This window comes from Trachymyrmex cornetzi, unplaced genomic scaffold, assembly GCF_001594075.2.
Source record: "Trachymyrmex cornetzi isolate Tcor2-1 unplaced genomic scaffold, Tcor1.1 scaffold26, whole genome shotgun sequence".
In the NCBI taxonomy this organism is placed as follows: Eukaryota; Metazoa; Arthropoda; class Insecta; order Hymenoptera; family Formicidae; genus Trachymyrmex; species Trachymyrmex cornetzi.
Window position 1 is genome coordinate 1,005,400 of NW_017297270.1, and position 17,633 is coordinate 1,023,032.

Genomic DNA, 17,633 nt, shown 5'->3' on the forward strand with positions numbered 1-17,633 from the left:
TAAACATTTTCGATTAATATGGTTTCCAGCAAAAGCAGGCTGTATAAATATTTATATGTTTCAAAATTCTCGACTCAAAATATTATAGCAAGAAAGTTTTCGAAAAATTAAGTAAAATAGTTGTTTGTAAGTTTTTATTTTAAGCAGTAATTTTTCAAAATAATAAGTATATATATTAAGTGTGATATTGATTTATTGTGAAAATCTTTTTGATGGCGGAGATACTCAAGTGCAAGATACAAAAATTTTATTAAAATTGTTTATTGAAAGTACACACAGCATTAGAGCAAATCGTTACTGATGATACATAAGACTACTTTGAGCGGAAGGTTTTTGATAGTAGCGCGAAAAATGCCAGAAAGCGGAACGCTATGATAAGCGCAAACAAGCAGATAATATCCATCCAAAAGTCCTCTTCTTTGAAATTGAAAGTTTGAAGAATCGTACGCCCTGATTTTGGACATGTCACATTGCTTCTGGTGCACGCTATAGAATCGACCTCTGACCACTGATTGATCAAAAGTGCCTCGTTGCCGTAACGAAACCAAGATAAATATGAAAACCATACGAAGTAGGATGGTACGGACCTACATTACACATGAAAAATCGATATTTTAATCAGCATTTCGGTCATTGTTGTTCGAAATAATGTGAGATACTCACGCTGTGTTTAAGAAAAAGCCACCAAAAAGTAAAAACGGAATTATAACTGGGGGACCAACGGAGAGAGCCACAGATATGCGGTTGCTGATACAAGATATTAAATAGCCTGCAAGAGAAATAAAACTAAATAATTATTTAAAAAAGAAAGATAACACTATATGTTAGTGTATTCTGTAAACGTATCCAGGAAGAGAATTGGGAGGATTTAAACTGTCCCAAAATTTTTATTTTTTTCATTTTTAATTATAAAAAATATCATTCTCCCTCTCTACTTTTGATTCTGAGTAATATTTTTTGTCATGTAAAATATTTTTTGCCCATTATGACCATGTAAATAACTTTCGTTAGTTAGAATTTCTATTAGAAATCAGAAAAGAGAAGGAGCCATTTAAACTTTAAAGTATCCAAAAAAGTGATTCATTATCACAAAATGTTTTCGTTTATGTGATAAAAAAATTGGTAAAAATTCTCCCCAAAAAAACATCCTGAATACACCTATGCCGTAAGCTTTCGATTACCGAATGAAGTCGACACGTTGCCTACGAGAGTTACTACAGCAGTAGCGACGAAGAAGTGCTTTACGTCTGGATAAAGACCAATCATAGGATAAACTATAGCAGTGAAGATCATCGGTATCGCTAAAAATATCGGCGCTTCTGCTAACGTCTTGCAGATGAAGTAGACATCGGTGCGATACATACCGTTCTTGTGTTCGCGAAGAAATATCGGCAACTCGGCGCAGAACACCTGTACGCAATACACGTGTATATTTTATATCTATTTCTACTTAGTTTTGATTTAAATTATTTTCTAGTTTTAATAGTAATTCTAGTAATTCTAATTAATAATAATTTTCTATATTCATTATCAGAGAAAAATATAGTGGTAGCAACTATATAGATGACGACTATATAATTTTTATATTATGTAGAATTAATGTACATAGTTGAATAAACTATTTTATATTTGCAATGCCTATAAAATAGTTTATTTACTTATTATATATTCATTTTTTCTACATATAAAACTTGTACAGTTGTCATCTATATAGTTGCTTCTACTATGTTTTCTTCGGACAATAAGTGTAAAAGAACTATTATATATTAACTTGAATTATTAGAATTACTATTAAAACTAAAAAAAGGTGCAACATTTTTCTTTGATGTTTATTTCTGTCAATGTAGATTATTTTAATCTTAGATTAATTTTTTTTATCTTTTCCTAGTCTTAAGAATTAGAAAAAGATAAGAGCGAATTAAACCGAGATTAAAATTAATCTACATTGATAAAAATGGATATAAGTGTAATGATATTCTAGTAAAAACTAGAAAGAGATAAAGAATAAATTAAACCGAGATTAAATTTAATCTACAATGGTAGAAATTCACATTAATAGAACACTAATTTTGCTGTTATCTCATGTTGTTTTCGATCACCATCACGGAATCGCAGATACGATTCAGTTATTTATACATTACGTCTTAAAGTCTCACGTTAATGACTGCGAAGACATTCTGAAAAGTCATATTGGTAAGGAAGATGAATAAGGCGCCGTTGATGTTCATCACGCCGTCCTGATCTATTCGCTGGCCGAAGTAAATGACGCCGATCAACAACGAGACCATCTGCAGCAGAAAATTTAAATTCGTTTTTTCGTAACTGTCTTTGTTATCTTTTGTACTTGTCAACGATTATTCGCGCAGATAAACAGTGCGTGAAAGAGCGTAAAGAGGATTCAATTATTTTATTAATCAAATAGATACATATCTTTACAAATTAAAATATGTAACTCTATAGTTTAATCTTCTTTCAAGTTTTGTAAATAGATTTAATATTGGAGGGAAACGTACAATAGTCTGCAGGAAGCGGACTTTAATGAGGATCGGTTCTTTAATCACCGATAGCCAGGATCGCCATAGAACCGCACGGAATTGTTCACACCAGCTGGCTTTGTAAACCGATCGGCTGGAATTCTTGGAATGATTGAACCGTCTGAGAGTATCTTCGAATTCGCCATGGACGGCCTCAGCCTTCAGAACGATATTTGTACCGTATTCGCTTCTCCGGAAAGTATCGCATGTCGTTTCGATCGCGTGTTTACAAGTTTGCTCGCGTCCCGGTACCACGGCTAACACTTGCACAAAGAAGTCAGCAGGGTTGTAATTGCTGGGACAGGGAGCTCCGAGCCTGCGACAAAATGTGAATTTTTTTAAAACGGCTTAAAAATAAACTCTTCAACCCGTGGACTTACGTCTTGAAGAAAGTACAAGCTTGCGCAGCTGTACCCATAAAGGCGACTCTTCCCTCGGCCATCAGCAGAATTTTGTCAAACAGAGCGAACAGCTCCGAAGATGGTTGATGTAAAGTGACGATGATCGTTTTACCACGTGCTGTTGAATTGTCTATTTATTAATCTTTTAAATGCAGAATAGCTTTGCTATATAATAAGGATCGGCACAAACTCACCCGCCAATGCTTTCAGAATGGAGACAACCTGATGAGCCATGAAAGAATCCAAACCCGACGTTGGCTCATCGCATAACATCAATGGAGGGTCAGTCAGTACCTCGGAAGCGAAAGACAATCTCTTCATCTCACCTCCCGAGAGGCCCTTCATTCTACCGGGTATTCCAATCACTGTGTTTCGGCATTTCGACAGGGCGAGCTACTTTCGAAAGGGACGCCATTAAATACAAGTTGTCCATAAGTTTTGAAACAAAAATCGTATAAAATAAAAAATATGTTAAAGATTTCGAATGTTTTTTATTAAAAATAGAATTCTTTACAATTAATATACATTGCTTTGATCTATTTTCTTTTTCAATCTTTGCATCATCGATTGAATAACTGTTCCCTTTATAAATGTCTTCAATTATTTACAGTTAGTAGTCAATTATTTACAGGTTACAGCAGCTTGATTTCTGGAATATCAAATCTTTAGTTTTTCAACTACAGTTTCGGAAACAAGAATTAAGTAGTCAGGGGAAGATAAGTCAAGTGAGAAGACTGGATGTAAAGTTACATTTTCTTTAGTAATTCGATGATATTTTATAAATTGAAACCGCTGTGACAGATCAATTAAAAACGATTGTAAAAGATATGAGTACTTTCAATAATTTCGATAGCAAAAATTAAAAACTTGAGCAGAGCGATATATTGATTGCAAAAAATCATATTTTAAATTAAAAACATGTTCAAAATGTTTTTCTGTTGTGTGTTCTTTAATTTATGAGTTTTCCTAAATAAATTATTATCTAAGTTTTAAGTATTGTAAGCCATAAGAAATTAATGTCGATTACTCTTCTCACATTCGACTGTGATTAGTCAATTTCGGCTTATTAATTTAATATTTAATAATTAATATTTAATATTTAATTAATATTTAATAATACGAACAATTATCAAGAGAAAGATTTTGAATTTTCTCGCTTGGAATATAGTAAGGGTATCTAATGATATATTCGACAACACAATTAAATTACTTCATTAATGACTTCATTAACTCGCTTAATTCTCTGATTACGAGGGATTTGCCGGTCCATTCGCACTGCCGCTTGGAACATTAGGTGTTCCGTCACAGTGAGCGTGCCAACAAACAGATCGTCTTGTTGCACATAAGCCATCCTCGAGGTAAGAACGCCCGGTGATATCCTTCGGCCATTGGCGGCCATCAGACCGGATGCAGACAGTCCATTTGCTAAACGAAACGTCAATGCGTTCAACAAGGTCGTCTTGCCTGCGCCTGACGCACCCATAATTACGAGCAGTTCACCGGGGTAAGCTACTCCGTATGCTAGAATGATTTATTCCGAAACAAAATAAAGACTAGAATAATGTATTTTGCAAAATTGTTAAATGTACAAAAATTAGACGAAAAGTTGCTTTTTTCGTTTTATTTTACCATCTTTTAATATGTGCTTTTGCGCAACGAATTTTCTGGACCTGAACATCAGCCGATCCCAAATTCTGTCATTTCTCACGCTGCAATACACATTCACATTGCTCCACGTATACGTAATATTGTTGCCAAAGCTTTCATTGTTAAAATCTGCGGCTGTCGACAAGCTCGAAATCGGCTTAAGATCAAACGAGTTCTCAGAGTTTCCGTCGTGCAATGTATTTCCTTCATTATCTTCCTATAACAATTGTAAAACGTATTTTCTTCTTTGATTTTGTTCAAGAGAAATAATAATATAACAAATACATCTTTACTAGTATTCTTTCCATTGTATATAAAGTATTCTCTGGTGGAAAACAAATTTTTTAATTTTATATTTTTAGAACTTTTTCATATTTTATGAAGATTTCTTAAAAAAGATTTTAAACTTCTTTTGATTTTATAAGTTTTCTTCGAAAATGATAGAATGAGAAATCTCAGAATATTTGGAGGGAATTCAGAATTTATTTATATTTAGGCCACATAGGATAAGATGTCGAAATCGCACCATTTTTCATTAAAGATTTTCCAATAAAAAATTTTAAAATATTTTAGAACTCACGTATATAAACAATTTTAGAAAAGATATTGACTTTCTTAGTATTTCCGAAGTGTTTCAATTTGTATGAAAAATCTGAGAAATTTTCGAAAATATTATAAATAAAATTATACAGAAATTTCGGAAAATATGAGGAAACCTTAGAAAAATTTTCGCTAGGAAAGAATATTATTTTAAAAATGCAGATATTTTCTCAGCATTTCTGAAGTAATTCCAGTTAATTCATATAAAAAATCTGAAAATTTTTCAAAAAGTTAGAAAATTTATAGAAATTTTGATAAAATTTATAGCACATTCTAAAGAAACCTTTCATCAGAGTTTCACACAAGCTATTGAATATTTTTTACGTATGTCTTTGTAGCCAATTTCAAAACAAATTTTTGAATAAAAATATCAAGAAATTTATTACGCCTTTTTTAATTATCTAACATTAAAAATTAATTTACCAAAGTTCTATTATTTTCGAATATTGAGTGAATCTCAACTTTGGTGTTTGTTAAAAGAAAGAAAAGTACCTAATTACATCCATCAAATAATCGAAGCTGATGAAGCCATAGACATAAATATCGTCTACGCTGAGTTTAAAAGAGCTGTCACGAGTACGAGAATAAAATACGTATGTACGCGTAAAATAAATTTTTAAAAAATACGCAAAAACGTTCCAACTAAAAATTATTTGTCACACAATCGCTACATCGACTCGCTATCTCTCGATATACCGCATTAATAGAACGTGATTATTATATCATATAAGTATCTTGCTTGTACTTACGAAGGAAATTGTACGATAAGTGACTCTTTGAATCTTACTAACAGAAGATGGAGACGTCGTAGATATCAATGGCTCTGTTTCTTCGGTAGCCGTCATTTTTATACGACTTTCCTCCGACACACCGGCAAGTACACTGACTAAAATACGAGTCTCTTATCTGATAATAAATAGAACGCTTTTACGTATTCCGCAGTAATTCTCATAACGCAGTAATTCTCCAAAGATCGGTTGTAATTCAAGGAAATTCAGGCTTCAGAGTTGGTTTTATTTACAACAGACACTGAGACTAATACAGAAGATCTATTCACGTTTCGTACGAAATAACATGTTTTGATACGAGAAATATTCTGTCGTGAGACGATGGATAAAAATAGCCGATTTATACGAATGATTGTTATTCGAGATATAACAGAAAATACGTTCGAAGAGCAAGCCGGCTTCTTTCCCCAGGATTACAGTATCGTGGATGCGTACAGACGTACACCTGCGTACAATGTGAAAGAACATACACGACATATACGCGGTGTGGAGATTGGTTCGAGGAACATATGCCCCTCTCCATATCCGATACGTTACCGTGTACTGCATATTTACAGTACAGCCCTATATACGCTCCGACAGGCCAAATCCGCGTAAATCCGTCTATAAAGAAATCAAAAGCAGCACTGAGAAATAAAATCAAGAGGCTTCAAGATGTATATACATATGTATATTAGGTATCTATCATGTGTATTTATTATGCGTATAAAGTTCTTTCTCCTTGTACGTTTCTCGACAATTTAAATTTTAAATATAATGTGCTAGTAAGTAATAAGAGGATGGTGATATGGATATGCAGCATTGACGCAGTCTGCAACATTATTTATTTTTTTTCCTAATGTATTAGAGATCATTATTTTACCTTACATTGTGGAGAGCGCGCGTACGGTCGTGCGTTTTAGAGCCGTTTTAGAAAGCGTAGCGGTCTATTACGTAGGACAGCGCTGAAGTATGAATGGCCCTATTGATGTAATTACATATAGCTAATGTCGATAATAATAATATTGCGGTATATTTATATATATCAAAATATATATCTCTGGTAGTGTTTTTTTTCCATTATTTTCACGTATTTTAGACACGATATCACGTGTGACAATAACTAAGAAATTTTACGAGTTATCAGCACGAAATGTATCATCACTTAAACGAGATTGAACTTTTGAACGTGGACGTAAAAGTCAAGTAAGAAAAATATCTTCGGCAGAGCGCGCTCTTACGCAAATCGACAATTAATCCGCAAGTCTTCGCACAATCGTATTTAAACGAAATACTCGGTTATTTCAAATCTACTTGTTTGACTCATTAACACATGTGTGTGGTATTTACAATACAATAACCAGTGCAAGTCTAAGGCGCGATTGTACAATACAATAACCAGTGCGAGTCTCAGGCGCGATTGTATGTGCGACAAATCAAATTTTACAATACAAATAACTATGTTCCAAAAATCACGTGGGTTTGATTATGTCAATGACACGGTAAATTTGTGATTATATTTGATCTCAGAATCTTAAAAATCGCGCTACTTGTATCACTACTTGTATCGCTTAAAATTCACTTTAAATCGACATTATATTCTTATAAGATCTAATTACGCCAAATTCCTAGGAAATTATAGAGGACAGTCTCCGACACAACTAAAACTTATGTGACCTTTGGGAAATTTTCACGCGCACTCAGATAATTATATTGATTGTGAGTTTACAAAACCTATTTCAATACACAACTAAAACTTATGTAACCTTTGGGAAATTTTCACGCGCACTCAGATAATTATATTGATTGTGAGTTTACAAAACCTATTTCAATCTTTATTGACAAGAAGAGGACTGCAAGTGCAACCGCGCCTTTGAAATACGATTTATTCAAAGATAGTTCTTTGTGCTTATGTAAAAAATCCCAAACCATAGTTCCAGGTACTCATTAATTTTTTCAAAAATTAACAATATAAAAGTTTTAAGTTATCATATCAATTAGTCACTTGGTAAGATCTCAGATAAAGGACGAAAAAGTACGTTCTAGAACCAATTGACTTGTGAGATCTTTTAACATCCTTTGGATACAATCCGCCAAAAAAAAAGGATCTCAAAGATCAAAAACGATTTTGGAAATCGCAATCAATATTTATTTGTATTATAAAATTTGATTTTTCGTACGCGCGTACAACCGCTCAGATTTTTTGCAATAGGCATTGAATTGTAACATTCGATTATTTCAATTGAGATCATCCTAAATTGATCGTTTTGGTCGTAACACCTTTATCGGTATCGTTTTGGGCAATTTCGCAAAATAGATATTGCTTTTAATTATCACACTGTCATTGCCAGTGGTACGGAATAAACCGTTATCATCTGTCATCTAAATGACCATCGAACCTTTTCGCTCTATTTACAGGATTGTTAGCGAAACAGAAGAAAATTTTTTAATATTTTCCCAGTTACCTTTTAAAAAAAATTCTTTGACTAAAGCCTGAAAGAAACTCTGAATAAGACGATTCTAGAGGACCAATATATTTAACTTGGTTGACAACTAAAATTCTTGAAAATGAGTCTTTGCTATATCTAGCGATACTAAATTAATTTGTGACAAAAAACACAAACGTAAATTAGAACAATAATTAATTGCAAATCAATGAAAAATATTTCCTGTCACGTTAAAAAACGGCCATAAACATAAGATTTTTTATATTTATAATCTGTAATTATATCATATAAATTCACTTTTTTAATGTGTATACGTACACTCTTTATCATGTGTTAGATTGTATATATTTTGTGTATTACGTATACTTTTCTTTAAAAAGATCATAATTATAATACATACAATAAATCAAAGAATTATTTATCTTAAGAAACAAGTTGCAAACATAAATAACAATACTAAACGACTTACAATATGACTACGATGAGTCAAAAAACAAATGAATTACGAGAAACAGCATATTTTATCTTTATTTTGCACATTGCTTATAGAGACTTAATCATCCCATTAAATACTACGTCCTAATTATCATTATAATTAATTTTAATTAGAAATGATTTACAAAATGTCATTAATATATACATATTTCGACTTTTACGAGTTTTTTTCTTTTTAATAATTTGCGTTAATGACTTTCTACAAATGGTAACTGCAAAATTAAAAATTCTAAAAAAATATTTACAATGCTTTAAAAAAATTTTTTTAATTCTACTTAATCATTTTTATATATAAAGCAAAATTTAAAAATTAGAATTGGTACAACAGTAATTTATTTTTATCTTAAGTTAATAAATTCCTTGATTCCCTGATTTTTCCCGGTTTCCCCGGCTTTTCTTGACCTTCTATTTTTTTTTAATTCCCCTAACTTTTCCCAGCTTTCCAAAAATTTCCGCTAACAATCCTGTTTTAATTAAACGTTGCGGCGTATAGCGTATGCCTTTTCGTATTATATTTGTGATAAATCGAGTATAGCAAATGTCTCTATTTCGTGTAAAACTAAGGTTTTTTTTATGTTAACGAGACAGTAGAGATATTTAGCGGTTTATTGTTGCAAGTAACATTCTCACGTATATCATCATAAGCTTTCATGATAAATGTTGATTTTAGAATGATATCCAACTTAATAAGGTTTAATTATCTAACAAAATGACAATAATCTTAGACTTTAACAAATTAAAATTTAAAATCAATCGATGGAATTCCAAATGTCTTAAATAAATTTTTAATCAAAGAGAAGATTTCTTGTTTAATTAATATCGTCCCTAGTTAAGAAAAGTACTATCATATTGAACATAGACACTGCTTGTGCTGCACAAAGTAGAGCTCTAAAACCGTACGAATGTATCCGAGTCTCGAGAAATCATTTTACTAAATCATCATTCGATAGTACGAGTTCGCTGATATTAGCAGCAATGATCGTTTTATGCAGTCTCAAATACTGGTTACGGTCGTCGATTTTCAATCTTGACGACATCTGTCGGAAACGACAGCTTTATTTTTTTGCAATCCTCCAGCCTCGGACAAGCAGCCAAACGCGATGTGCTTGTCAAATGTGTCACAACGTCTTAACATTACATTTTGCAATGCGATGTAACGTTCGATGACGTCATGTGACAGTATTTTTAGGTGCGTAGAATCTCTCACATTGTTGATAATTGTTGCTATTCATGTAGTCTTATTGTTCTTGGACATATTATGCGACGCCCAATTCAACGACGTTTTCCACGAATTGCAGAGAGCCTCGTCGAATTTGCTCCTAAAATGCTTTTGTGCCTCGCCTTCGGACATTTCTAGGACCTGTAAACGTATTTAAATGCATTTGAATGTACTCATTATACTTAATTGGATATATTAATGTATAATTTAATGGCTACTCTCTGTACCAAGGTATCTCGAAGATAATTCAGATCTTTCTCCGACGAGAGTTCAGGCAAACCGGTAGATATCATCATGGCAAACAGAGACAATATAAGTCCTCCATGTTGGCGCAAAACTAAAAAGGCTTGCTCGCAATGATTCTGAAATCTTTGAAACTCGGCAGCGTGTCCTTTCTTCGTTTGACCTTTATTTATGACATGTACGAAATCATTGGTCAGAACGAAGGGTACTCGTTCGCGTCTGAATCCGAATTTCTCCTTAAAGTGACCCAAAATGTGACCAAAATCGACGTGAAACAGTTGCCCAGTCTTCTTAACCATTATATTGTCAGAATGTCTGTCAGCTATTCCTAAAACGTACGTCGCTACGCAATATCCCGCGCAACTCAAAGTAAATTCCTCGATCGCTTTGTTCAACGCCGCTTCCGTGTGATTGTGATCCTTCAGCCAAGCTAATAAGGAACCTCTCCTGTAAATACAAAGAAATTGTGAAGAAGTCTCACTGATATATATTTATTGAATTATATCATTGGATTATATTTTGTATTTTCACTACTCACCTGAAGGCCGCCGTCGCAGAAAATGTGCCCTTTTCCTTCTGAATGTTCGCAATTGTTTCCGCATTTAGCACCACCTCTATCATTCCGACTCTGTTCTCCGTAGATATGCAACCATATGGATTCATACGTAAATCCAAGCCCTCCTTCTTCCAGAGCTTGTCCATAATACGTAGCATCTGGAGTGTCAACATGTCTTGTCTCAAGTCATCTCCGTGTTTGAGAATTAAGTAAATATCTTCGCCAAAAGGATCACTATTCTCGAAAACTAACCAGAGCGGACGCATTTTGCTGTCCATTAATCGGCATTTTTCGATTCTGATAAAAAGAAAACAAAATGATATAGGAAATGTGAAAAATAACATATTCAACAAGTAAAAATGGTAAACTCACTTGATGCGATTCCATCTGAAACTCGGATCAAGGGGATTAAGGACATCGGATATCGCCTCCTGGCAGTGTGGTTCCAGGATGATGTCTTGAAAGCCCTGAAGGGCGGCCTTACGATCCTTCTTCAGCTTCACTTGCTGCGAAACACTCCTCAGTTTCTCCAAGCACTTCATCTGTTTAAATAACGATAACATATGCTGTTGGCTTCCTCTGCAATATGCTTCCAATATGAGACCGAAACGAACGGATACTGCGCCAACCTGCATTTCTGATCTAATTTTCAAGAAATGAGCAGTGAATTAATTCAAAGTGTAAGGAATAAAGATAATCGTGAGGCTTCATGTAAAGCGGTCGACTAATTATTTAATCTCGATTGTCACCTCACATGTGCCTCGATTTATAAATACCTGATTAATTAAATAATTAAAAGTTAAAAAAAAAAATAAGATGATTGTAATTTATTTTTAGAACAATAAACTAACACATGTAATAATACTAAAAGAGATTGTAAATTATAATAAGCAAATAAAATGCATGCAAATTCTGTTGCCTCTAACCTGAGATGCCAAAATAAAAAGTGTCCTATTCTCTGATTATTAAGTGCCCGTTTTAAGAGAAACTCTGTCAAAGGACATGCCAAATAATTCTCATGTTTTAAGGCTTGAGCCAGCTGTAACAGGTAGAGACTGAGATCGTCGTCTGTTACGTCTCTTAAACAGCGAACAGCGAAATTTCTAACATTTTGATCAGCGTAAGCGTAGTCTAACAACTCCAACGCTTTCTCTACTGGCAGTTTCGGCCATTGTTGTATAAGCGCAGTGGCCTCCGCAACTTCTCTACAAAGGTTCACGAGTCTTAATCTGTTTGTTATCTTTCGTAACAACTTTATAAGCAATTAATCGATTAATTTCTTACCTATGATCGTTCCACTCAACGCATTGTAACAGTTTAGCCAAAAGCGTCGGGATTTCGCGAAGACAATGATGCCTCAACGCCCACATTGTCTTCTTCTCTTGTTCATGTAATTCGTGCAGCGGATCCCTGTCGGCTAGTAATCTCAATTGTTCCAATTGTTGACTACCAACATCAGACTCCTGATTTAATTCGTCTTTAGCTAAGCGCTCGTTAGATTGTTCTCGCAATGTTTGGGCATATTCCACCATTTTTTCCGGAGTAGGATATAAGACACATTGATCTTTTCCATAACTATAAAATAATAAAAGCAGATATGTGACGCATAATATAATGCAGTATTCTCACTTTATAAATAAGAAAATAAATAGTTACTTTGGAAATGTTAACATGAGAGCAGCTGCCCTATCTATATGTGGATTGGACACTACTGTCCCAAGGGGATGAAGCAAATCGTCATTTTGTATATCCTCCGCGTATGTCCATGTATATAATGTCATAGCACCCGTTTTTAATTGTGACTTAAAATCATATATCGTCGTATTCGCCCAACATAAAGGATTTATGAAGAGCTCCTGCTTCGAATCCCTAATCAGTCTCCTGCTCTTTAAACCCTTCGCAGTTTTACTGATCTCATATAATACAAAGCACAGCCGTGCCATTCGCGGTATATCCCTCACTTTAATGTCGAATTTGAGAGTCTCTTCCCATTCGCAGCTACCGTCGGAACTTACAATAATTTCTTTGGTTTTCTGACTTTCGCAGAGGGATTTTCCACCGTGAAAAAGGCCAGCTTGCAGTCCAATCTATATGTACAAAAGAAACAAGGAACAAAAATTACACAAATCTCAAATAATTTTATTTTAAAGAAATATCATTGAAACACACCTCCACAGTACGATGCGCGGCATCACAATTAAGGCGAGAAATTCCATTTACGGTGAAGACAAAAGGTTCTTCGATTTTCCACGCTGAGATATGCTTGCCCTTTTTACGTAATGTTAACGTAGAGGACGATGGTTTTGTACGTTGCAACGTATCCACGTCCGGATTGTCGAAGGCGTTATCTTGGTCCACAGGTACACTCTGTTTGCTGAGCGTAACCAGCGTAGGCATAATGTCTTTCGCTAGGCAATCTTGAATATAACAAAATTGTATAAGCGGAATATTATCGCCAATTAAATACTCTTCCTGTCCGCAAACCTTCAGTGTAAAATCGTTTGGTTGTTCGCCGCGAGTTTTAAGAGTATTTGCCCTTTTGTTCAGGATTGCCTCGATCAGTTCAGGAGGTGTAGTAGTATGTGCTATTTGAAAGGTAAACGCAACCTACAAAACAAAAAATATCAGTTTTTATGAGAATTTTTATTCGAACGATATTTTCTTTCTTCGGTGGAAATAATTTTGCCTTACCTCTGACTTTTCAAATTTAGTGACTAAAACGATATTTCCGTCCTTCAAACGGGTCTCAATATTTTTAGGTACGGTAGACGTCGGCGCTATCCTCGAAGGAAATTGATAATGCACTTTTTCCGTCCAGCATCTTTTCTGCCTACTTAATGCTACGTCGTCTCCCAGGAGCCGCATCTTCCATCTGAAGTCGTTGACCTCGGAATTCTTCAGGGCAGCAAACTCGTGCAATCCCTTACCGATTAGAACGCCAATTTGCGAGTCTAAATTCCTATCACTTTTTATACCTTCCCGTTCTATAACTTTTAATACCGAACAAAAGGGTTTTATATCACAGAGACGTCTCGTTTCATCCCGCAATTCTTCTATCTCTGCGTTCGAATTAATACACGAAAATACATATGACGGCGCGTCTTTCAATGTTCCGTGAAGAGGATATTTACTAGCCTCATCCCACAGATCCTGTTAAGTATCCATCAGCTTATATTTTTGCAACGATTACGTAGTAATCCTTTAACTGTACAATATTGGAATATTTCATATACACTGACTAATCTTTTATGCTCACATTGTTATATTTATAAAATAATTGCAAATTTAAATAAACATAAAATATTCTTTAGTGTTTCTGTTACAATATGTGTACTGAAGTATATTTGTAACTGTTAGATAAATATACGTTTTATTTTTATATTATATATAAATTTTTATATTATATAGTATATCTAAAGATGTGTTTTACGCAACATGTGTTGCGTGACGCTTGTAACACTCTTGCAGTAATTTCATTCTTATTATTTATGAAATTTAGACAAGAATATAAGATGATTCTCATCAAAAATATGTTTTACATACATGGTTATTTCACCATATACAGGTGAATCTTAATATAGCTGTACCAACGTTTTACCAAGAGAGATGAATATTTCACTCTCTCATATATGTGGTCTCTTGCCTTCTTCCCAATTGCAGCAATTCATTTCAACGTTAGTACAGCTATGAAGATTCAAGATTTGTTCGCGTCGCATGCTCTAACATGCTCTAAAATGCTCCTACCATAGCATTTACTCACTCTAACGCACTCATTGCTATAGTAAGAGCACATTGGAGCATGCTGGAATATGCGACGTGAACAAACAATCTGCATATATACACACATATACATACAGGGTGAGGCAAAAGTATCGGAACCCCTGAATATTTCATAAAATATAAATTTTACAGAAAAGTGTTTCAGACAAAAGTTATAGGGTTTAAAAAGATCTTTTTACTGATCTTATCATTTTGACATATGGCATCGCTAAGGTTGGGTCAAAGTTAAATCAATTTTTTTAAATGGAAATCCTCATTTTTTCATTGTATATTCTTGTAAATCTCGAAAATTTTTCAAAATACTATAACGAAATATTTTTCCATTAACTACTTTTTGAGTTCTAAGGCTTGAAAATTACAATATCACCAGTATTATAGCATTATCTATAGTGTCCAATTAATAAAACTTATCAAATGTTGTTCACGATTATGACTTTAGTAATATTTGTCAAAATCAAGACCTTTTGAGGTTGTTCCTGTTATTTTCATTTTTACAAATCTCCAAACATCTTGACCTTAACACACAAGATTATGACTCTGAAAGTCAGTGAAAGAACATTTTCACTTTGATTGATCATAACTCTGTTAAAAATCATTGTATAATAAGAAAAAAAAACAGATTCTTAAAGCTGAAATTTTACTCTATCAAACAATATGATTGTCAATATAAGTAAAATATTGTGTTCTAAACTGGCAATACTGGCATACAAATTTTTTGTAATCTGGCACTCGCCTAACTATTGTAAGAGAATCCAAGTCTTTATGTTGCTTGGATATAAATTTATGCATACCTTTATGTCACTTGGATAATAAATTCACATACACATATCTGTAGTATCACTACTTATTGATGTTATTATGTCATGATTAAATAAAAACAAATGAGCATTGTGAACAATTAACTAAAACATATCCTAAGATGCAAATGTAACCATATTTTTCATATTTTTTATTTTTAAATCATGTATCTAGTATATCAATCGCTATGTAAATATGTATTCCATTGGTACAGTCAAAGGATTAAAGAGTAAGAAAGAGAATGTTGTTCCCCTTGGAGAGAGAGGTCTGTTCTTTACAACTGAAGTAGTGTACATACTCCTTATACTTAAAATTTTATGTGTATACATATGTATATACATTTAACATTTGGCGAAAGTAAGAAAGTACAGTCCACTGCAGCAATAAACAACAGACTTGTAGTAAATTTGATCCCTTGCATTACATTTAATTAATGATTAGTATACTAAAAGCTACTATACATGAAATTAGCATAATTAAATATAAGAGCATATAAATACTTTAAACAATTAATAAAATAAGAATCGACAATCCAATGAGCAAAATCAGAAGCTGTTTTTTTTTTAATATTGAAGGCAACTTAAGTAAAGCCGTTTCAAATAAATTGACAGCAATCTGTGGGTAACTTGCCGTCTGGAGATATTGTCACTTTATTTAACAGAATATACATACATTATTCAATTGTAAAAGTTGATTATATTATATCACTGTATTTAGATACTTTGTACAAAGCAGCTTTTAATATATAGTTATCCAATGCAATGCGAGTGACTGAATTCACCATTAGATATGTTGTATACACAAGATACTCACCTCTTTGATCTGATCTAAGGTAATATTGCGATTGATTTCAAACGGTATGACAACACCGTTTGGCATCAGGCACGTGAGTTCCACCACAGCGGGCTCGTGCGCGTCCCCGGGCCTCTCCGCCCAAAAGTTATATTTGTATGCGTTCGGTATGTTGCCGTGCACCATGATGAATAACAAAATCTCTCGAGTACTCCTTTCAGGCACAAGTTAACACGCACGTACGGTGGGCGAAGCACCACGTACGTCAAGATCTCCTTACATTACAAGGGGAAACGGGAGCGTTATCAAAAATATCTCCTAAACCGTTCATGTCGCCGGACAAAATCGCGGCTCATCCTGTCCGTTTTACGAATGGGAAGCGAAATAGGTATCGTAAACGTCAGGAAACGTTGGGGAACGTTGCTGTGCTGGGTATGTCGCTGTACACTCCGAATTACGACACAACCGCGAGTCTCTCTCTCTCTCTCTCTCTCTCTCTCTCTCTCTCTCTCTTCGAGGGGGAATTCTTGCGCGTTCTCGCACCGCGGGCGTCGCCTCACATTTGCAACGTGGCGGAAACGCGTCTTAACTGATGCATCTTTTCAAATAGGACCGATATCTCGTACGTTTACGTGCCAAGATACAAATAACCATTATCGTTTACACGTAATAACAATGCACGGTTCCGCCATTATTTACCTCGCGTTCAGTGATGCGAAATTGGGCGCATTCAGTGAACTCAACAGTTTCGTGAGTGCTCATTGCTATTGGTGTATTTTTCTAGATCTAAGGATCTGATTGGATAATCTAGAAGAATGCACCAATAGCAGCGAGCACTCATTCAATTGTTAAATTCATTTTCATCTTTCCCGATTTTTGAGGATCGATGTTCTGGCTGGGAGTATAATCGATTTTTTAGAATCTTGATTCTTAAGGAATCGCTTCTCCTTTTTTTTTTAAAGAATCGATTCTCTTTTATGGCAGGTAAAGATTATTTATACTAGTCGTAGTGGCCGTAATCTGTCAATTTATTATGCCGTAATCTATAGAAATTGACCAATCATAATCGGTTATTCCCCTCTCGTTTGACTGTGATTGGTCAATTCTTAATTATCAGGCTTAGGGTGCTATTTCATTTTGCGTTTTTGTCGTACAACAAACGTATACAGAACAGAGAGATCCTCGGATCTCTCTATCCTATTGCCAAGCAACACGCTTGAAAAATTTGTCGTGCGACAAAAATGCACGAATGAAATACCACCCATATGCTGGATTGGGTGGCACCCAGTTGGACATGGCTCAATTGGACACGAGCCACTCACAGCCCTTGAGACTACAAAGCTCCTAAGCACCG

At 34.3% G+C, this 17,633-nt stretch overlaps 2 protein-coding genes across 4 annotated transcripts; both read right to left on the reverse strand.

Moving 5' to 3' along the window:
- Positions 1-195: 195 nt before the first annotated feature.
- On the reverse strand, positions 196-9,937 carry LOC108761645 (eye pigment precursor family transporter white). 3 transcript variants are annotated; one of them, XM_018508281.1, is made up of 11 exons: positions 7,773-8,047; positions 5,932-7,683; positions 4,565-4,799; positions 4,146-4,456; positions 3,130-3,328; positions 2,915-3,053; positions 2,514-2,850; positions 2,157-2,288; positions 1,182-1,410; positions 664-769; positions 196-587 (listed from the first exon to the last, which is right to left on the reverse strand). In XM_018508281.1, exons 2-11 carry the CDS (start codon positions 6,025-6,027, stop codon positions 314-316), a joined length of 2,058 nt encoding a protein of 685 aa, XP_018363783.1. In that variant the 5' UTR covers positions 6,028-7,683; positions 7,773-8,047; the 3' UTR covers positions 196-313. The 3 variants fall into 3 exon arrangements, with proteins under 3 accessions (XP_018363783.1, XP_018363784.1, XP_018363782.1); XM_018508282.1 differs by lacking the exons at positions 5,932-7,683; positions 7,773-8,047 and adding an exon at positions 9,824-9,937; XM_018508280.1 differs by having other exon boundaries at positions 5,932-8,047.
- A 161-nt stretch (positions 9,938-10,098) lies between these two features.
- On the reverse strand, positions 10,099-16,972 carry Pi3K92E (phosphatidylinositol 3-kinase 92E). The gene is made up of 10 exons (XM_018508277.1): positions 16,301-16,972; positions 13,601-14,059; positions 13,079-13,516; positions 12,566-12,996; positions 12,194-12,484; positions 11,836-12,114; positions 11,282-11,551; positions 10,892-11,206; positions 10,338-10,800; positions 10,099-10,251 (listed from the first exon to the last, which is right to left on the reverse strand). Exons 1-10 carry the CDS (start codon positions 16,463-16,465, stop codon positions 10,120-10,122), a joined length of 3,243 nt encoding a protein of 1,080 aa, XP_018363779.1. The 5' UTR covers positions 16,466-16,972; the 3' UTR covers positions 10,099-10,119.
- Between the last annotated feature and the right edge of the window lie 661 nt (positions 16,973-17,633).